At 46.7% G+C, this 22717-nt stretch overlaps 1 protein-coding gene across 1 annotated transcript in view; it reads left to right on the forward strand.

The window, feature by feature from the left end:
* The first annotated feature begins 1581 nt into the window (after positions 1-1581).
* LOC142579378 (uncharacterized) overlaps positions 1582-22717 on the forward strand; it is a 46222-nt gene continuing 25086 nt past the window's right edge. Inside the window, exons 1-8 of the mRNA XM_075689497.1 lie at positions 1582-3522; positions 8740-9108; positions 11456-11698; positions 13734-13976; positions 14979-15285; positions 18699-19168; positions 20345-20470; positions 20949-21122. Coding sequence (XP_075545612.1) covers positions 1909-3522; positions 8740-9108; positions 11456-11698; positions 13734-13976; positions 14979-15285; positions 18699-19168; positions 20345-20470; positions 20949-21122 — 3546 coding nt within the window. The 5' untranslated portion in view covers positions 1582-1908. The remainder of the gene's footprint in view (positions 3523-8739; positions 9109-11455; positions 11699-13733; positions 13977-14978; positions 15286-18698; positions 19169-20344; positions 20471-20948; positions 21123-22717) is intronic.

Below are 22717 nucleotides of genomic sequence, written 5' to 3' on the forward strand. Positions count from 1 at the left end.
CTTATTGTCGCAGCAGTGGATTGGACGGCATGAGCCCATTGCTTGGCCGGCTTGGTCACCAGATTTAACTCCCCTCGGTTTCTTTCTGTGGGGCTACGTCAAGGATCAAGTATGCCAGACACCAACCACAACATCAGAGAACCTATAGGAAAAAATTAGACAGGTCTGCAACTCCATTCCTGATAGCATCATCAAGAAGGCCTCGGAAAATATGCCTATGAGATGCCAAATGTGCATTGCAGCAGATGGTGACCTCTTCGAACATGTATTATCATCAAAGAGCGCTTTTTGGATTGAAGGTCAATGGAAAATCATTCCGACCCTAACGCCACCTCCCCACTCAACCCTATTACACTCTATCGGCAGGCTGCCAGCTCTTGCCCATTTCTAGCATAAAAAAATAAACCTGTGTTCTTGTTCTCTTTCGTCCCCTTAAACACTTTATCGCTTCGGCACCGCTCGGCCAGCAGCACGCCTTTGCGCCGTCATGCGATAAAAGCCGAAGGCCCAGATACCTACACCAGACATAACGCCCTGTCGCGGGCCAGTCCCGCTGCAGCCGATCTTGTTCATCCATCGCACGCTTGAGAGCAGCGCAATAAGTGCACAATCCCCCCCTCCCCCCCACGCGGTATTCTTTCATATATCGCGGGTTTTCTCCGGAACGCGGAAAAGGACACGTTTCCACGAATCGTGTTGGAAACAATTTATTGAGAGGTTTCTCAAGGTGCTCTACAACTTTGCGTATCACCCTAGGGGTCTGCAGCTAATACTTAAAACGTTGATTAATTAAACATAACTAATCAGCTAAGGGGAAACTAAATAATAGCCTGAGTAGCTCTAGGCCAGTGCCAACATTACGCATTCGGTTCAACTCGCGTCCGGACTGCCTTTCATTTTTATAACTTTGGCTCAAGTTATGTGGCACAACCTGTATATTATTAGTGAAGACCGCCGACCAATGGCAAACATTACTTACGAACGAAAAGCTTCGTGATGGCCCTAGCGAACACGGAAAAGGCCGGCGTTTGCTTTGTAGGTTGCTATAGTATTCGTGTGGTATTCGCTTCATATATATGGCACTTTCGATCGGTATTTGTCTTCGTCTTGACGCGCACTCTCACTTGGATTTCATTCATACAAATGTTTACTGCGCGCATGAAATGAGCCTTTTAATACTCGGGAAATACAAAGATACAGTAGCAGAAATTGCCGCCCCTGCCCAACGCAAGGGTAATTTCTTTTTCTAAGGCAGGAAGTGTAGGGCACGATACATGAAACACGTGCGTCGATAGGCGGGGTGGAGGTCTACCTCCCTTGGACGCTTCTTCCAAAATGCCACTATTCAGGCAACCGTAGATTACGTCACACATTTTATCGCCGTTGATGCGTGAAGCTGTGGGAGTCAGCGGCGGCATGCCGTCGCACCGATTGCATGAAGCGGCGCCGCGCCACGTTGTGGCCACGGCCAGCCGAGGACGCAGGAGACAAGTGGGGAGTGCCTGCGCCGGCGTGCGCCAGCGTTTAGAGGGCGCTCCGTGCGGTGTAGTGCGTGCTTCCCGCCATTCAGCAAGGCAGCAGGACGGACGACCGGGAACTGACGCGGCACTGGGGCTGCCACCGCAGCGGCATGTCTCGAATCCAAAAATACCTCTCCGCCTCGGTCGGTCCTAGCGCTGGTATTTATGGATCCCTTCTGCGAATGCTTACTGCGCGCACAGAGCCCCGGGCTGCGTCGCTTTTCTTCCCGTGCTGCATGCACGCGAAATGCGGCTGGCCTTCTCTTAGCCGCAGTGGCGGCATGCTCCGGTCCTCGGCAATGGGCTCTGTCGCGGTGATGCAGCTTCGAGCACGTGATCATCGATCGTCGTCGGCCGTATTATGATGTGAACGTGACGCGGCGGAACAATGAGTGCCGGGGAGTGTCCCGGATTCGTGCCCCACTTCGCCAAGGCCTCTAGGTGCAAGCGCTGCTTCCGCGATGTCTCCGAGCATGGCAAGCCAACCGCAGCGGCCCCCGCAACTGCCGCCAAAACGACGACGAACGAACGTCAGCCGGGGAAGCTTCCCGGCCAGAGCCGTAGAGACAGCTTTCCAAGCCCCCAAAATACACGTGTTGCTGCCGGCTCGTCGCCTTCGCCGGCGAGCCCCGCGCCAGCAGCTGGACAGCCGAAGGCCGCCAAGCCGCCCACAGCGGCCGCCGCTGCGAACGCCGCTTCAGAAGAAGAGGCCAAGGCTGTCCTGAGGCGCAGGCGGACCGCGGACGACAGTGAGGAGGCTGAGGAAGAAGTGACCAGCGTGAAACTCAGGAGGCGCCGTCCGCTCTCCGCCGAGATCGGCGACGAGACGGCAACGAACGGCCGCTCTCGGAACTCCGCCGATTCGTCGCGGCTGCAAGTGAACAAAAGCGACTCGGAGTCTCAGAGCAGTGATACTGAAACGCAGCAGCAGCAACAGAAGCGACGCCCATCTTCGTACGGCGCGAAGGAACGCAGGCGAAGCCAACGCATTAAGATCGTGGAGGCGCAAGAAGTGGAGAAGGGCCCGTCTCCCTCGTTGCCCTCGGACTCCGAAACGGTCGCGTCGCCGTCGGCGGACGTGGAGTTCATCCTGAAGGTGAAGACCACCGCCAGTCAGCAAAAGGAGGAACGCGATGATGACGACGATGATGGGAGTTTGGCGCTTACGGAGACGACCGAAACCACAGACACCACGCTGGCATACTACGACAGCTACGAGGATATGGAGAACACTGTGGCTAAACTCAAAAGCCAGCTCGCGGCGGCCGAGGACAAGGTCCAGAGGCTCGAGAAGGAGAAGCTCGAGATGCAGAAGAGGCGGTCGGAGGTGACCGATACTGACAAGAAAACGCTCGAGAAGACGGCCTCCGAGATACTGAAGCAGAGGTCTAAGATCATAGAGCTCGAAGCCATTAACGAAGAACTCAGAGACGACAACAAGTGTCTGAAGCTGGAGGTGAAGGAACTTCAGCAGGAAGTGGACAAGCGGGACTTGGAGGAAAACGTCAAGAAGGAAGCCGAAGCGTTAAAAGTGAAACTTCAGCAGGCCGAGACGCTGTGCGAAGAGCTGATGGAAGAGAACGAAGAGATCAAAAAGGAGGTGCAGGACCTCGAAGAGCAGCTAGAAGAACTGCAGGATTCGTACCGCGAAGACCAGCAGAGCGAGTACCATGACCTGAAGAAGGAACTCGAATCGACGTCGAAAAACTGCCGCGTGTTGCAGTTCAAGCTGCGCAAGGCAGAGAGGCGCTGCGAACAGTTGGAACTCGAGAGGGGACAACTGGACGACAAGCTTTCGGAACTACAGAAGACGGCGCAAATTGAAGTCGACAAGACGAGAATGAAAGTGCTCGAAGACGAGCTCCACGTTGCGAACGAGCTCTCTGTTAAGCTTGCCACAGAACTGGAAGTGTTCAAGGATGCGAAAACTAAGCTCGAGATGGACAATGCCGCTCTCAAGAAACAAATGAGCAGCGGGGCCAAAGGTGTTACTGTGAGCCAAGTAAGTGTTTAACTATATAAAGCGTTCACTCACAATGCAATATTGCTTCCGTTGTCAGCAGACGCGGATGGCGCAGTCACATTCTCTTGGACAATAACCTGGGCGCTCTTTCCTGCCGGCGAGCACATGCTGGCACTTGAAACCTTGCCAAGGCATCAGAGTCTGGCATTAAAACAGAACAGCGGGGGTCCTCTGGGAGAGCTTGATGAATAGGTGGTGCTTTAAGCCTAGCAGATGCGTTGCAGACACAGTCGCTTAAAAAACAACAATAATAATAACACTGAACGTCCACATATTACAGCAATACGCGTGTCTTATAAACAAAAGGCGCTTGAGGCTAACGAGTTGGCACAGCCTAAAACCAGATGGCAGAAGCAGTAGTCTTGCGAAAGGCGGTTCCATGGCACATGCGATTTCTTATTTGTTTAAGGAGCGTAATTTTCTGGAAAACAACGAAGACAAAGCTTTATCCCACAGGCAGTTTTAAACTCCGGAACAAAGCCAGCGTTGTCGAACGGCATTGTCTGCTACCACATTTGAGAACTATGGCGCTGTGGCTTCTCGTGTGGAGTGTCTTGAACCAACGCAGCAGATAAAACATCGTGAAATATCGACAAAAATGTTCTAGTTGTGTGAGATCTTCGTAGTGCTCAAGTAACATGTACGATACGATACGAGTAAACTCAATGAAGTCATTTGAAAACGGTTAGGCTAAGGCCCGACGATTCTGCACACGCAAATTCAGTTAGCGAAATTTGTGAACTCTTGGTGTGGACAATGTTCGTTTTCACTTTGTGTCTCCTACGAAAAGTGTCAAGAAATATTAGGGGACACGCCTTGACGATGTCTGTTGCCAAGAACGAACTGTGTTCTGCGCAGTGTTCTGAACGAAAAAGATAACCTAAAGGGTTAGACCTTGTGTGGACTTCATTTTTGAAGTGATTTTGGAATAGCAAATACAGAGCTGTTCCATTGCGGAAGTCATCAAGGTAGATGTACTCTTGAAGGCGTTGTAATAACCAAAATAGCAGAATATTAGAAAGAAACATGGCGCCTGTTTCTTACTTAGTGCGGGGCCAGCGAAGCGTCTATGCCTCCAGGAAACGCAAGCTGTGCATGGATTTGTTTACTTTAAGTTTTTCCGGTTCTGAAAGTCAGTGTGACTTTTATGCCAACCTTATTGAATTCACTTTTTCATGACAAGTTCATCCTGCGAATAATTAATGTATTTAAACATCTGAAAGCTTCCATGCAACTGTTCTGCTGACAAACTTTAAGGTATAATTGAATAGAATGTTAAAAAGAAGCACAGGCAGGTTGAGTGTTGCTCTCTAAATGTAATCTGTATACGTATGGCGACACACGCAGGTTAAAATGCGGTTTATTGATTATTTCGTGCTAAAATATATTTGTCAGTGAGCGCAAAACCCAACTTTACTCCTCGAGAGGTACTTTGAGGAGAAAGTTTGAAACAGAAATCATCCCGAGAGAACCATACTATATGTCCAATGTTCTTTCTGAGAGAGCTGCACCAAATTGTGAGAAAATCCATGCTGTGTAGTATACCTTTGACTCGACTGTACAGTAAGCGCTATTATACTGAGGAAGGAAATCTGTTATACTCTCGTTGCCTCATGCTTGATTTCTATGCACAGTGATTAAATATTGAACCGCTATAACTATCTCATTAGTCATCAATAATGTAATAATTCAATAGCGTTGCTGACCCCCTTTCCGGTGTTCTAATCCTTCAGCTATTCTGTCTGAATCAATATGCAACTAATTCGTCATTAAAGTAGCAGTTTTCGATTTTACGTCAGGTGAGGCCATTCGCAGGTGCACTGGCGGAAAATAGAACAAAAATTATGCCACATGTGAGTGCGCATGACCGGTCTGACATCATGGTTGCCATGATTCCGGCGCAAGACTCAATAGTGTATGCCTGCAATAATGAAAGAAAGGGCAGAGTGGCTGATACATAAGATGGAAAATCGGGCGTGTCGGTGGAGATTCACGGTTGTTTCCAAGAGAGTCATCGCAGATTGAAACAAAAGAACGAAAGAAAGTTGCTGGGCGAACGCTTGAAAGGTGACAAACAAGTCGTCGTTATATCCAACAAACCGTGATGGGCCAAAGACAAAAGTAAATAAACCACGTACGTGGAATAGATTACACGTGTATGTGGTAAAAGAAAAAACAAGCTGGACAGCAAAAATATGTTCATACCGTACACTTTTGTAAATTAGGCTAAATTTGCAGCGAGTGTTCCGATGTATACAAGTGATGCACAAATGTTCAATATTTTAACACGAAAAGTACGTGTATTGCTCAAGGGCGCACAACCGACCAGCAACAGGTTCTGGGATGCACGCATGCAGGTTATTTTTGCCATCTGCCGGCGAAGCTGCTGGATTCGCAGCCGCAACGCGCGACCCGCTGCCGTTAATTCTGGTTCGATGTTAGCGATTCCGTTCTGCCCTCGCGACAGTGAGCGCCAGAATCGTCCCGCTCTTACTGCCGGTGAATAGCTGTGTACAATAAGGCCTGCGTCCCGAATATGGACGTTGGTACCAGCGAAAAGACATTTGTTAAAATGAATCGTATGACCGGAAAGTTTGTCAACAGCTCAGCATCACGCCCATCTGGATACCAGGCCGCGTCTCCAGCGGTGAGCTTTGTCGTCGATCAGTCAGCTCAGCGTTGCACTGTTTGGGATAATATTGATTCTTGATGCAAACGCTCAGCCCCACCGATCTGAGGCTGAACATTCCAAGCAACTAACAAATTCCCGCGCGCTCTTACTGTTATATACTGTATGTTATAGGCGCCCTGCTCTTGCGAGACGAGATTGCAGGAGCGGGAAAGCAGCCGAGTAAAAGATAGCTTCAAGGATGCGCCATGTTAGCGTTTCTTTTAAAACTGCTTGGAGTAAAGAAATCGTATCTTGCTTAGAGCCTAGTGGTGCTCCTTTATAGTTCAATTTCACTCATTTTAGTGCAAGGCGAAGCCTACGGAGCAACCGTCATGGCGAGAAAAAAATATTCTCGCTCGTGCATAGGCATGTTCCGGATGCGCTGCATGGGAGGGAAAAGGAAATCTGCTGATCACGAATACGGCTGTAAGGGAGCTGGCAGCTGTTCTGCGCTTATGGGCAAAACAATTGTGAGCAATCAAAAACCGAAGCTACAGATGCACGCAGCTCATCACCTGCATGGAGAAATATGACAGCGTACAATCGACGTTGTGTTCAAGAGGCTATTTAGGCATTGCGCCGAACATAAATGTTTCACTAGACATAAAATAATGTTACACGCCCGTAAGTTTCGCGCATTCGTTGCTTGAAAACAATTTCGATGTTAACTCTGACATTTCTATACAATTCTGTTGTCGACAGAATGAATACTCAAGCGCGGAACGTTTAGTCGGTCAGTGTTTTTTCGCGTCGAGAATGGCTGCTCACAAAAGACGCACGCGGCTGATGATGTTGATCGATGATTTATATTTACTTTAAAGGAGAATTTTGTGCCCTTAGGTAGGTAATCAGTTTTTTTCGTCGCCACCTGTCAGGCTGTTCTCTCAAGGAGAAATCGCCGTTGCTGATGTAGCTGTCTTTATTTATTTATTGATGCGAAAGCGTCAAATGGCGCATTGAACTAAGAAGTCGGCGTCAGTCTGCAGCAGAGAAACGACACCTAAAGTCCCATTGGCTGCGACGCCACGGCACGAACGCGCCTCGGCGGATGAGAGTGGGTGGAAGGGTAGACTATCTAGTCGCTAGCGCGCCAGGCGCGTTGCGTGAGGGGAGAGGGCATCGCCGCGTCACCCTCGCTCTCGAAATCCTGTGTTATCCGTGCGTTTCTTGTCCGCGCAAGCTCTCGCCTGCGTTCTAACCGCGCCTGGGCGAGGTCAATTCAAAACGCGCCAAGCGTCGCAGCGGGCTCGCTTGCCCGCGAGGAGTTCATAGTTCCAAGGACCGCTCAGCGGCGTTCAAGTGGACATTTGAATTTCGCATTCATAACTCATAAGAAATGCTTGTATGTCCTCGATTTTGTTTGTTTATTCATTTATTTCTCTTTTCTACGCTCTTGGTAATGAGCCACTGCAGCTGCCTGAATAGCAACTGCGTGTATATTAATAGCGAAAAGAAAAGAAGCGTGAGTGTACAAGCACCGGCTGCTCCTCAAAACATTGGCCCTCGCACGCTTATCAGACATTTTTTTGGCCAAAACTATACTATACGTTTAAAGCTGCTCTCGAGAGAAAGAGTGGGAACAGTACCAGCAGAAAAAAATAAACTTGGGTTGTCTTCTACGTACGTGCGCGCACGCGTCTCGACGTGGCAGAATTAAAGACCATTTAATTGTCTAACTAGTGGTGCTATGGACGAGAGAACAAGGTTTTGCCTTGTATATGCATTCTGTGCTAATTATGGTGCCAAGCTAATGCACTAGACAACACATAAGGTATCTGTGCAGCTGCTTTACTATCTGCAATCTCTTCCTGCACTCGGAGCGTCATCGACCTTGCCGAGTTACTTCCCCGTTGATTGAACAGCCCCTAACGTTGGCGTCTTCCATCGTGAGAAAATCGTTTTGTGCGAAATAAGGCGCAGATGGACATCTGTCCGCGTAACAGAAATTCTTACAGTGCAACTCTCACGGTGGTGTCGCGTAAAAAGACGCCCTCCTTTTGAGAGCCAGTTCACCTACGAAAGCGCGATCGTCTATTTAATGGTGGTAGTGCTTGTAAAAAAAAAAGTATCGTAACATGGAACCACGCCGTCTAAACAACGCCTATAAAACGTAAATACGTTTTTTTCCATGGTTCAAACGCTTCCGTCGCCTTTTCTTGCATGGTTTTACTCTCCAGATGAAGCCAGCGTACGCGTCGTGTAAATTGGTTGGCGCGGGAACTATTTTGCGCCAATGAATGCGGCTTATTAAGACGGCAACATAGAGTAAAATGTTTGAATAATGGATCTAGTCCTATTTCGGGAAGTGGTAAGAAGAAATGAGCGAAGTGTGGCTCACTGCGGAAACTTCACACGCGAAGTTCAATAGTGAGTTAAATGTCTGTTTGTCGTTAGCCCGTGGCCGGACCCAGTAATCAAACGACGTCACTCCCTGAGATGTGTTCCCGAATGTCTCGAGTCTCTTCTCACTCCCACGTGAGGACATGCTCCGGCCGTTTCTTAATCTATCCGCACGTTTCCCGCAGGCTTCGAAAAGCAAGGAGGCCGTGATGGGCAAGGACTACGAGACGATGTGCAAGGACCTGTACGACTCGATGGAGCGCGAGACCGACCTCCGGGAGCAGCTGCGGTTCGCCGAGGAGGAGAACAAGACGATACGGCGCAAGCTGAACAACATCGAGCAGGAGAACGAGACGCTGATGCTGCAGATCCGCAAGCTGAGCGGCAAGCGCGACAGCCTGCCGGACAACAGCGACAGCGACGAGGAGGTGTCGCTCGAGGAGTTGCGCATGCAGTTTGAGCTGCAGGAGCAGGAGACGAGTGTGATGCGACGCAAGGTCGAGGAGAAGGAGCAGCAGATTGAGGGTCTCGAAAAGGAGGTCAAGTACCTTCAGGTGCGTAGTTGAGGAACGGTTTGGTGAAAATACGGCCATATATACTAGGTGACCTAGGCCATATATACTAGGTGACATGTGGTTTGGCGTAGGCACGGGATAACGAAACATAACTTACACAGTAGTGGACGAAACAGTGTTTATGAAACCTTCGGCAAACGACGATGCGGCATTGGACACGTGGATACTTGTGCTGCTTGGCACCGATTGAAACAACAGCTGTTTTACAATATATCTCAGACTGCGTTGACGCGCACATCACCTAGCTTATTCCACTTCACCGATCAAAGTGGCACCGCGGTTCCGTCGCTGTTCTGTGTGAAAACGAGATTGGATAGAGGGCGGCTATGTTGGTATAAGACGCTACTTTTCTGATGAGGACCAAACGTCAAAATGGCAGCGCCTTCGTACACTGGGGCGTGGGTTTACATGCGCCGTCATTATCAATATGAGAAGTTGCAGCTGCTGGGTAAGCATAGTGGTGCTAAAATGAAACACCTTGGAACTCAGACTTGTTCTGGGATCGTCATTTAAAACGGTTAAGTTACAACCACTGAACAGGTGAACTTCTTTTGATCACACATACTGTGACTAGTTGTGGGGCAGATTTCTTGAACGCAGCCACGTGATGCAGAAAATATCGAATTTTAACACACAGTGAGTGGCAGCGATATTCGACCTTATGCGTCATCATTTAACGAAGGTCCGAGCCGGGGGGACTTCATAGCGTATGCGTATAGATCGATGAGTCGCTGCCAACGTAGGGCTTCCACGAAACTAAGTGGATCAGAGCTCGCTATAGATTATGGACGAAATTGTTTTCCTAGGGCTTGCCCGGTGAGTCACATATGAATCCGCGTATATATCGAAAACTCAGCATGACGAGAGAGGTACATGGGGAAATTGTTTTGTTTACTAAGCCAGAACTCAGGGAATATATGAAATGTGTTGTGTTGATAGATGAATTACAAAAAGCGGGGAGATTCATGCACTTCATTCTTTACGTCAAGGCTGCTGCAATGAACGCTGTGCTAAATAAGATGCGCGCTTTTTTTTTCACCTGCAGAGTAACGTAGCATGTTGAGAGAGAAATAAATAAGGCAAGGCAAATAATTTTGGCACTGCTTACGGGGTACTGAAGCGACGTTTGTTCGAGACTCATTTTTTCTAGCAATAATTTTAAAAGAAGCCTCTTAAACCTTTGTGCTGCGCCATCAACACCTGATATGTTGCGCTCCCGAACATCTTGCAGTAATTATCTCATCTTGCAGTAATTATCTTGCAGTTAACTCATCTTGCAGTAATTATTGTAACCATCATAATTTTACGGAATAGTGTCTTCCTCTATTTATTGTATAACATCGGCACTTCTTCCTCTACGTACAGTAGCATGAGTACTCCGTACACTGCCTAGTCAGCTACACTTTTTTTAGTCAGAAATAATTGTCAGCACCCTCTCGAACGCCTGTCTTACATACTCTAAACCTGTACGTACCCTTTAGAATAGTGTTACTTTCGAGCTTGCCACTGTGGATCATCGTCTGCAGCACTTCGCTGCTGAGCACAAGTTGTCTGGTTGTCATGGGGTCCCAGCCACATCGGCTGCATTCCGAGAAGGGGGTAGGCAGCAAACAAACAAAAACTCTGTGTCGAAATTGGGGGGGGGGGGGAGCAGGTTTAAGGATTTTCTTTGTTCAAAATTAATTCACAGCTTTCTACTACGGCCTCCCTCCTAGCTTTTGATATTAAAAACTTAAAGCTTTACCAATCGATAGATCAAAATGTCGCTCTAGTATACATAGACACGCGCTATTCGTTCGGTGTTGTTCAAAGTGGCACAAGCTGCTTAGCAAGCTGAAGGGGAAAACGCAAAGAAGCCCAATCATTCTGTCTGCGTTTCAACCAAAGGTCTTGTTCGCCACCGCCTCTCTAAAACTGAAGGTCCAGTTGTCGAAACGTTGTCACCTTAATTACCAGAATTGTGGCGCAGCAAAAGACGAAAGACGACAGAAGCAACACATATGTTGCTTCCAACTGGTTTACTTCCATGAGAACACATATACACAAGTGTACAGCACACGAGCAACAAGCACAATCAAAAGCGATATTACAGAAAGTTATACTCATTACTGTGGGTTACAAGAGAGGGTTCGCTTACACATGGCTCACCTTTCCTTTTGATGAAAGTTGTTACTGTGGTTGGGTCTACACTTGTGCTTGGTCGTCGACAGCGCACTTCCCTTTCCTTTTAACTTGTGTCTTATTGATGATCTGACGACTCTCCTGGCGATACAACCAGTGCGAGTGCGTGTTTCTCCAGCGAGCGGCCGTGTCTCTTTCTGTACAGGAGAAGCTGGTGAGCCAGCCGTTCACCAAGGTAGAGCTGCCGGCGCCCCCGAAAAACGAGGCAGATGTGGACGTGTACCACCGACAGAAAGCCAAGCTCCTAGAGTACGAGGCTCGGGAGCTGCGTCAGAAGCTGATCGAGAAGGAGCGAGAGAACGAGAGGCTACAGACGGAGATCGAGGTGCACCGGCGGAAGGCCTCTAAGGTCATCGTGCGCAGCCGGTCGCTGGACAGTGAACTACAGGTATGGCCTTGCAAGGGCGCTGATATGACAGCAGGACAGTGTGGTAGTAGGAGTACACAAAAGGAAAAAAGAAACTGGCTGACTTTCTTGGAACAGTATATACAGTACCCTCGTTCATGATCGTTAAAGACGCAACTGCGGTGACAGCAAAATCGACCCGAGACGTCTCCTCTGGGCGTTCACACTGTTGTGGTGGCCAAATGGTAATGTTACCTTTGCAAATAAGTTACGTTTAAAGATTAGGAAATGTCAGCTAGAGTATTACTATATTGGCCTGTTGGTGTTTTGTTTGTGGTGATTCAATGTGGGGATTACACGCAGCGTTTCCTCAACACTGTTGAACAAAAAGCAAAACGAAATAACTCTGTTTTCAGATAGTGAGGTGAAAACCACTGTAGCCTTACTCGGTGATTGTTCGCAAGGGTTAACGGAATATTTATTTATTTATTTATTTATTTATTTATTTATTTATTTGGTTACCAATACAATATTGCCATGATGCCTGTGGCAAAAGGTGACATCAGATTCCGTCAGCCGTTTTGTACGGTACGTGCGGCGCTGGCAGCGTCAGATGCCGCACCATCTTTCAACCGCTACTTGTTTCGGCTTGCGCGCATAAATTATGCAGAGCTTTAAAATTTTTCTTTATTTCAGCTCAGCATTGGAGACCAACCTGAAGCGTCGTGGAATCGCTGATAAGGACGTACAGAGGTTTCTAAAGTGTTAGAAGGATGAAAAAAAGGAAAGAGGGAGTGGCCGTGGTCACGCGCTTCAAAACTCCTTCCAATCCAAGTGTTTGCATGACAAATTTTATTCTGTGGTGTGTAGCGCATACAGGGCACGCAAAACAACAGGAAAAACGAAGACGTGGTACTAATAACGAGCGATTATTAATTTCACGTGGTCGATACATACATACATACATACATACATACATACATACATACATACATACATACATACATACATACATACATACATACATACATACATACATACATACATACATACATACATACATACATACATACATACATACATACATACATACATACATACATACATACATACATACATACATACATACATACATACATACATACATACATACATACATACATACATACATACATACATACATACATACATACATACATACATACATACATACATACATACATACATACATACATACATACATACATACATACATACATACATACATACATACATACATACATACATACATACATACATACATACATACATACATACATACATACATACATACATACATACATACATACATACATACATACATACATACATACATACATACATACATACATTATACACCAAGAAGCAATAAAGATGAAAACACTACACATTACATCACAGGAAATCTATTCTTCAACGTAATGCAGGTAACACAGAACAGTAAAGACGAGGGACAAGTTGAGACAGGCCAAGCGCGAACTTTCAACAAAAATTTTATGTCGGATCCTGAGCATATATTTCAAAGCAACTACCAAGCAAGAAACTATTCTTTTTTTTTTTCAACAAGGAGAAGTGTGGTCACGTAATGTTTGCCTCCCTGTTTATCGTAAGCGATTCTGTGGTCTTTCTGGTCGGTTAATCAGCATATTTAGGCAGTATATGCGCTCCTACGGCGCATAGCTTATGCGTATACCAGCTAGCCCATGAGTCCGTGTTTGGAAATTCCATTCGCAACGACCGTCACTTTCTCTGGCTCTCTAATCTTCGTTAATGCTCGCCCCCATCTAGGCTATTTGGTAATTCCTTCTCAATGTCACTTTATAGACCGGCTCACCAATGAGCGCCAAACATAGCATTGAGCGCAGGCGGTGGGTTAGAACGTGCAACGGTCATCACCGAGACGGATTCGCTTTCTAGAGTTCGAAAAGTTCGCGCGTTGGCTCTTAACGAAAACGTGTACGTTTTACATCCGCGCGGGACCGTCGAAACACTCCGGCTTACTCGACTCACCAAGCATTCGGGGCTCCTTGGTTTGCAGGTGGACCTGAAGCGGCAGCTGCAACTGGTGGAGCAGGAGGCCAACATTCTTCGTCAGAAGGCGCAGGACCTGGAGACCGAGAACGACAAGCTCATGGCCGAAAACAAGCGTTGCCAGCTTCGCCTGAGCAGGAAGCCTCCGCCTGGCCCCCAGGAACTGCTCCAGCTGGACAATATGGAACTTAAGGAGAAACTGAACGACGCTGAGCGCAAGCTCAAAGTGCTCAAGGAAGAACTCGAGAAGGTGGGGACACACAGCGCCGGCCTACGGGATACTTCGATAAAGACAAAATGTCGCGGCTTTCAGAAGTGTGTTGTCGCGCCAGCCCCACAAAGCTTCAGATTCCGGCTTTCGTTGTCGCGTTGCGGAAGTTCGGGATGTAACGCAAGACCTACTGATGCTGGGTGTTGAAATTCTTTACACATGCAGAGTTTGTTGCAGGAATCAAACATACTTCGTGAGGGGAAGGAGCTAACCCAAGTCCTATGAAAACAGTTACGAAGCTCGGGCCAATAGACGACGAGGCGTCGCGCCCCTTTTATTTGTGCACGGTCAAGAAAGAAAGGAAGAAAACAGGCTGAAAAATAGATTCTTCATTTCGTGATGTCAGCTAACATAGCCGCGACCCGGTTGCGTTTTCTCAGGTGCCCCTTGCTCGAGCACTATTCTGATTAATGCTACGTAAGGAACATAAAGCTGAGACAGAGTACTGGTAAACGAGCGTTTGTCCGTGTACCCTACTTCTGTGTTTCCTGTTACTTACTTCGCACCAAGCGGAATAATATACAGCAAAGCTAGATACTAATTTCTCCTGATCAAGTTCTTCTGAAGTATACAGCTTGCTCGAGCACTGCGGCGCAGCTTCGAGAGGGAAGGTGTCGCTACAGAACTCTCGCGAAACTATACGGCCGTCGGCCGCATAAAATTTGAGCCCGTAATGACATAACCATGGTCGCTGCAAGTCCTTTAGACCTCCTCCACAACATAATAAATATCACGAAGGTAGAATGTTCAGGCATGGGCGATCGATGAAAAGGCGCACTAAAGGCACACCGTGTGCGTTTTCATTGAGCGGCCATGAGGTAACGTTCTATACCTCGTGACCACGTGTTGTGGAGAAGGTTGGAAGAACTGCTCGAATGTTTTTCGACGTGGCTGAATTGCGCCCGTGATTTTTCGCCCTTTCAGAGGAAGACTAAAAAAAAAACTTACCTTAACGCCTTTCTTACTTTTCGTTTCACGCAGGTTGCAGCAGGAGCAGCGCCGTCCGCTGTGGTGATCCAGGAGTACGCGCCGAAGAAGGAGAAGCCGAGCGACATCGAGAACGACCTGATCGCCGGCCTGAAGAAGAAAGTTCGCGCCAAGGAGGAAGAGATGTCAGCGCTGCAGACCAAGATCGTCCAGCTGGAGGTGGAGAACAGCCGCGTGAACCGCGAGTTCAAGAAGCTCAAGGACGCGCTCAACTACAAGAAGAGGCCGCCACGAGCCGTCAGGGAGACGGCCACTCGAGGGGAGCTGAAGGACATCATCAGGGACCTGGAGGACGAGATCAGTGAGCGTCGGCCGGTTTTTTTTTCTCTCTTTTTCTCGCGGTATTTTCGTACACGGCACACAAGCTGCGCAGGACGCGCGCAGATTTTGGTTGAAGATACTCAAAGAGAGACATTTCGTGGACTGATAAAGGGTTCTTTCAAAACTCAATTTGCCGCTGCATTTCTCCTAATAGCTTTATTATTAGAACAGAAAGGGAAGGCCAAAATGCAAGTTTTAAAGCTGAAATCCCAGTGCCTGTAGGTCAGCGCTACGTCACAGATTTCAAATATTGTTTAAAGCTTAAGCCTTAACTTGCTAACTTTCTACCTCGCTAAATTTAACTAAACCCGAAAAGACGCCGTCAAAACCCGTGACATCACGGTGAACTGGGACTGGAACTTGAAGATGGAGTTGGCCAACCGGTCTTTTGTTCTCGCGTCTTTTTTGCCTTATCAACCCAGTCCTCGTGGTAAGAATAATGCCTGGTTTCTTTTTGTAGTGTGGTATTTTTTAATAGAGATCAAATAATTGCTCCCTTTAGTGTCTCTTTAAGGTTTAAAATGAAAAAAAAATGACTGAAGAGACGCAACTGAATTTTAAAATGACATGCGAGCTACACTGCAAACCAGGAACAGTTTCAAACATGGCAGGACCTGAGTTTGAGTTTGAGTTCATTTTATTTACCACATACGTGGATTTTCACGTAAGTGGTTGGAACGAGGAAAAAAAAAAGATGCATTAGAGACAGCTTGACTAGCCTTGAACTAAAACATGCTGCAAAACAAGTGAAAAAAATATGCAGGTCCAAGGCACATCTGGGAATCTATATGTGAAGCGAATCTTTCGTCAAGCAGTTAATCAAATGCTATATATTTGCTCACTTCATTCCTGCTTCTTTCGGCGTAAACTGGCAAGCAGGCACGTGCTCTCGCGCACCCGTGCTATGCAATGTGACACACGCGGCGGTCATCACAAAGAGCTAGTTGGCTTTGGCACTATAGAAGCATACGCCCAATTGAGCCTCGTACAAACGAGTGTAAAGTAATGGAATGGAATAAACTTTATTGTGACGTCCAGGCTCGTGTTGCTCAAGGTGAGTATAGCGCCTCCAAAACCTCCTTGGTGGCCTCCTCATTCCAGGGCACCATGGCTCTCTGCCCTACAGCCTGGCCCTGCGAAGGAATATTGAGAAAACCTGTAGGAAGGGCTCAGGCTCGGCTAGAGTCGTGCGCACTTGGCCATATAAATTTACGGAAAACGATATCTGAGAGAATGCTCAATATCTGCGGAGCTTCTCAACGCAGCACAATATTCGCATTTACATCCTCCACATGTACATGTGATCGACGTTTTGATGTTTGGTTTTACTGGCTACTGTTGCAGACTGCTCGAAAAGTGAATGTTTTCTGAGATCCCGTGATCCGTAAACTTTTGTGGTTGACTGTACATTTGTTTCACTGTGGTGTAGTTACATGGACAAAAAAAAAACAATTGTGGCCTTATGACTGGAGCACCGGGCCGCTCTGCTAGGGGACTGAGGTTCAATCCCACCATCGGGCACGTAATCCTTTTTTTCTCTTTTTTTCTTTTTTTTTCTTTCTTTTAAGTGTGAGCTAGTCGGCAAGACCGCAGCCGCATCCAGCAGCCACGGTCAGGAAAGTCCGGGAGGGTTCGCAAAGAAAGCTTCGAGTTAAACAATTTCTGCAGAAATCCGCAAGCTACAAGAAGTTTCACAGAAAGGAAACATTCTCTTTCAGAACAAAACGCTGCTCTTCCAGGCTGTGCCCGGAAGAGCATGCTTGAGGATTCGAAGCTCGCTCAACTACTCGTTCAACATACCCGATTAAGCATAACTTTTCTACGCCTGTCTTTGAACATGATAACTAGAGCGCAATAAAAAGACAATAGCTGTTCTATGTTTTCTTTTTTTTTAATTAAAACCAGTATATGCGCTTCTTTCCGATAGGTGGTGTGCCTTCTTTGAGAATCTAATTTAATATCTCGCTTTCTGGAGGCTATCAATCACTGCAACCTAATTAAGTGTCTGAAAATCTCATTACCGGCGTTTAATAAGAGAAAGAAGGGTGACGGGTGACAGCGACTGATAAATATAAATGGCATTTAGAGAGTGTAATTTTTCAGTCTGACATGCAATAACGCAAAGGCCGGGAAATATCGAAGAGAAAAATGCTATGTAGATTTTCTCTTTACACTTCAGGAGTAAATATTTTGAAGGGTGCCACACGTATTTAAGGTCTTTTAACTCTTGCGGTCGTGTGAGGAGAACGAAAAAAGGCAAAAGTATGTTTTGTAGTTAAAAAGCAAGGCACATGGCAGTAAAGATGTGTTCAGAAGTCTGATATCAAGATATGCAAAATGAAGTGACTAGATCGTTGAAAGGGCGAATAATATATACAATAAAGAAAGTGTTTGTTGTAAAATGCTTGACGTTAAAATATATAAATATCTTTAATTACATTTATGGATCTTTTTACTAGCAGGAGAGCTGTGGAAGTTGTCGCTTTTTCTTAAGATGAGTTGCATTAAGTACAAGTCATCGTCTCGTTTATTTTTCCTTACTCATATTCAGCACCAGTGTGAACGAGGGGTCCTTCCTTGAATGTTCGAGTGTGTGGGTGCATGCATGTATGTAAGTGTGTTTTCTTGCGCTCTCAAGTTGCTACCAATGTATTCAGTAATATAGTTGAGATTTTTAAACGGTTCTCCTTACAACGATAGAAACAATAACTCTCATAGCAGTTAACACCTTGAAGAAAGTTATGGTGAATTGACGGGAAAGATTGAACCAAGGCTGAAACATTTTTAGCTCATAATCTCATAATGTCTTCCCTTTCTTCTTGTTCTAATCAATTACAATTGCCTAGTGGTTTCAAGTAGTCTACTATATCTCGGGCTTCACAGGCTTAAATTCATGTTTTATATGCTGTACCAGGCAATGTGTGTTTCGCACGTCCAAGCGCTCTTGGCGTCAAAAACTCTCCAAAATTTTCCCCGTGCAGCTGCCTCTGCGAAAAAATAAAAGCATTATGCTATGAAGAATAACAATGCGTAACCCTAGTGCGAGAACTGTCTCACTAAACGAAAATGGGCGTCAAAGATAACTGCATACTACCGGAAATCGCGCCTGAGAGGTACAATGTCAACAGAACAAATGCAAAATACTGTCAAAGCAAGAGGAAACGAATTCAAGTTAAAGGCTTGATGCGAGACGTGTGCCGACAGTAAGATGCAATGAGTCTTAGTAAAGGTGCCGATGGTCTGGATGGTCCGAGAAATAGCATGACAAAAGAGCAAAACAAGAACAAGTCAGACAGGTTGTTGCACTCAGGAACGACATACAGCAACAGCGCTCTTGAAATCATGCGGCGGAAGATTCGCTGCATTAACGTCGCCTTCTCTTTTTTGTCTCAGGTGAGCTGCACGTCACGCTAAGGAGCCGGGAGGTGACGCAAGAAGGCATGGCCGAAGAGGTCGAGTCGGCCAAGAAATCGCTGGAGGAGGCGCAGCTCAAGACAAAACAACAGGAGGCCAAGATGGCGTCCGAGCTCGAGTGCCTGAAGCAAAAGGTGGACAAGCAGCAGGAAGATCTGCAGAAGGAACGGAAGAAAGCAGACGCGTTCAAGAAGCAGCTCGAGAGCATGATGAAGAGTTCCGTGGGTGGCCCCGCTGTCGCCGCCGACGTCATCGAGAAGGTCGCCTCGCTGCAGGTCATCGAAGAGAACGCGGCCAAGAAGCAGAAGGAGCTCGAGCAGAAGCTCGCCCAGGAGCAGAACAAATACAAGGAGCTCGAGCAGCGAATGGGCGTCATGTCCAAGCTGAACGAAAGTCTCGCGGCCAGCGTCAAGCTGCTCGAGTCCAAGGGCAAGGAGCTAGAGGAAGAGGTGAGGCGAAGGGCGCCATCAAAAGGAGTGAGTGAGTGAGTGAGTGAGTGAGTGAGTGAGTGAGTGAGTGAGTGAGTGAGTGAGTGAGTGAGTGAGTGAGTGAGTGAGTGAGTGAGTGAGTGAGTGAGTGAGTGAGTGAGTGGTTAGTTAGTTAGTTAGTTAGTTAGTTAGTTAGTTAGTTAGTTAGTTAGTTAGTTAGTTAGTTAGTTAGTTAGTTAGTTAGTTAGTTAGTTAGTTGTGCGCTCAGAGGCAAGCTAGCCTTGCCTGGTGATGCCGGCACTGCTCCACCTTTGTAAGGGTGTACTGTGGGGCTGGTTGGTTTGATATATGTAGGGCTAATTTCCGGCGCAGAAACGGACACAAGCGAAGAGACAAGACAAAGCGCTGATTATCATCTTGTGTGTATTGCTGAATTCTGCTTAAGGCGGAACAGTTTTTCCGTGTCATTCCGTCTTGCATATATTCTGCGCAATCCCTCTATAAACATGAGTTGATAGTCAGCGCTCTGTCTTATCTGTTTAGTTGTCTCTGATTCTGCGCTGGAAAATAGCTTTCCATCTACGTACCACATGTTATATGTGTACTGGCGGTTATAAAATGATAACGACAGCACGTTATAATTCCATTATAACGATATCAAGTGTGCGTCTTGCAGGAACTTACACAGGAGGCGTGGTACCTCCGTCCTCATGGGTCTCGGAGTCCTCCGAGAATATTACACATTACAGAAAATCACAACGGAAGCCCTCGAAGGTGCATGTTGCACACAGAACAACAAAAAAAAAGCGCATCTAGTTTTTGCACGCCTACAAAAGTCTGCGCCCTAAAGGCAGGATTGACGCAGGGCATACGAGTTAGCAATGCATGTATAGTCTCGTGCTTGATCGCATTCGAGAGAAAAAAAAGAGTTTAACTGCAGCTTGAGGCTATAGGCTTGTCGAAATAACTGCTTGCCATTTATAATATCCATGTATAACCATCAATATCGCGCCAGTCGTGACTCGCAAGTAATTCTTTTCTGAATCAAGCGTAATGACTAAAGCCGATTCACGCGCCCCGTCCTAGTCTTAGAACAAAAAGCTTTCTGAAGTTTATCGAGGCTGTGGCTACACGAAACAATATTTTTGTCACAATCCCTACTCTCCGTATGTATTTGCTTTTCGTTCTTGTTTGCAGCTTGAGAAGCGCAAGAAAGCTCTGCAAAGCGCCGAGACTCAGGCCAAGTTGCTCAAAGGGAAGCTAGAATCTACAGAAAGCGGGTACACGCAGCTCAAGAAAGAGTGCAGCAATCTCCGTGTTGAGGTACGTCTAGGCCAAATGGACACCGGCAGTTTTTCAGAAAGTTTTTTTTTTCCTGAACGGGAGCTTGCCTTTCTTCTCACTTTTTAGGCTGTCGTAATCCAATGGCTCAGGCCATAGGATTACCTTAAACAAAATGGATTATAAAGGACATTAAGTTATAAATGTGTTGAAAACTTCTGAAGCGTCGTTCCAAAGCGCTAAGGAAGTTGTGCAGCGTTGGTCATTTAACTGCAAAGCTTTCAGCGATGTTAATGCTTGAATGGAAGCTGGCAAACATTTAGACGCACCGCTGCCGTAAAATAAAGGGTTAGTCGCATTAGTACAAAAATCGTAATTTTGAAGCAACGCTGGCTGTTCTTCTGAGCTCTTGAGTGGTATAATTCAGTTGTTACACCACTTCTCTAGTAAACCTATCATTTATACAATCTGCCACGCCGTTTTACTCAGGGCAGACTGTCATTTTCATCCTACCGTGCAGTTGCAGGAAGCTAAATCCAAAGAAGGGAATGCGTCAACTACATCGCCGGTTCAAGCCGGTATCGTGTGGACCAAAGAACGGGAGGAGTTGAAGCGGAAGCTGGAAGACATGAGGCAAACGCTGGACGTTATGACTCGGAAGGAGATCGAGAAGGAGAAACAATTCCAAGAAAAAGTGAGTGACTTAAATCTGGGCTCGTGCCTGTTGTTGCTTGTTCTCTGTATTCGAAACGCCTGCACAGGCATCAGTGCCTGCCGTTGTACAGGTACCGAAATTTCACCTGTGTTTTCGTCTTGTGTATACTGCGTACGCAATCTGTCATCATTAACTGCAATGCAGAAGGCGCCAACGTGTAATGATTGATGATATGTTCGCAACTTGATGCGTGGAGCCTCCGCCGTATGTTTGCAACTGCTGTAAGCATGGCATGTTCGCAACTGCCGAAGTTGACATGGCGTGACGTCACAAGGCAGCACAGAATCCCTATTAGGCTCTGAACTAGTCACCATGACGCACAAATTCGTGTTAGAATTCCTGCGCTGAAGATGTAAAACGATTAGAAATGCATCATGAAGCGCCGCCATTGATTAGACAATCGTGGTCATCCAGATTTGCCACTGCAGGCTTGTGACGACGTTCTCCCGCTGTAATACATGTACATTTTTCCATAGTGTGCACATTCATATTCGTAGTATACCACTCTATGTGAAGCGAACACACGTGGCGATGTTGGCTTGGCAGTTGAAAGGCAAAGAGACCTTGCCTCTCAAACGGCGAGGTCTTGGGAGTCCCGCTTGTCTTCGCTTCGACCGAGCAGACGCTAGCAGCCAGCGTATCTCTTGGAGCGCCTCAAGTTTGTAGCCGACGGCGACGCAATGATTCTTCGAAATGGGCGCGACCGCTCGTTCTACAGCGGTGTATCTCTCTGCGGGAGCGAGCACATGGTGCCGCAATGACCCATTTTGATTTTCTCTCTCTCTCCTTTTTTTTAGTGTGTTTTTGTTTTCCGTGCAGGCCCTTTCTTGCCTTCTCTGTGGCTCAATCGTGCTGTTGCACTTGCGTAAAGATTACGCGGAACACGCAGCCATATGCGCTGTCATTGCCGGGTTTCACGGAACATGATCTGAACGTGTGCCGTGATACTTTTGCTTGACGTCATTGTAGAACCCATATTTCGCTATATATACGGAGTGCTTCTTGAATGCCTGCACGCACTAAAACCACAGCTGAAGTAAACGGTGCCGAAGCTAGAGCTTTAGCATCACTCTTGAACCGCGTTTTAGACTTCGGTTACTTGACGTTTTGACAGTTTTTGCTGGCGTCTCGAGCCCTGTGAAATTTGTTGCTCTCAGCTATATCGTGGCGTAAACGGACACAGATAATTTTCAGGGCAATCAGTACTGAGTGTTTAGGTGTGCGGTCGGTGTCGCAGTCACTCAGTCATTATATATGTTATTCACTCGCTCATACAACCATTCAATCGATCAGCAAGTCAACAATTCATTCGGCTTTGAAGGGAAGAACCAGACACTGAAAAAAAAAGGCGTTGCCGTTACAACGAACGAATTAATTACTATAAAAGTACATTGAACTTTTCTGTCACGAGAGAGTCATGGACTTGTTGAAGTCTATTCATGAAACACCGATGTGCACTTTAAACTATTATCTCATTCTAAGACTTCCATGTATCTATGACTATGAAGTCTCCTCGCAAGCATGTGCAAAAGGCCTCCATGGCTAGCGAGAGCCGTGTAAACAACATGCCTTCC

Source organism: Dermacentor variabilis, chromosome 4 (genome assembly GCF_050947875.1).
Source record: "Dermacentor variabilis isolate Ectoservices chromosome 4, ASM5094787v1, whole genome shotgun sequence".
In the NCBI taxonomy this organism is placed as follows: domain Eukaryota; kingdom Metazoa; phylum Arthropoda; class Arachnida; order Ixodida; family Ixodidae; genus Dermacentor; species Dermacentor variabilis.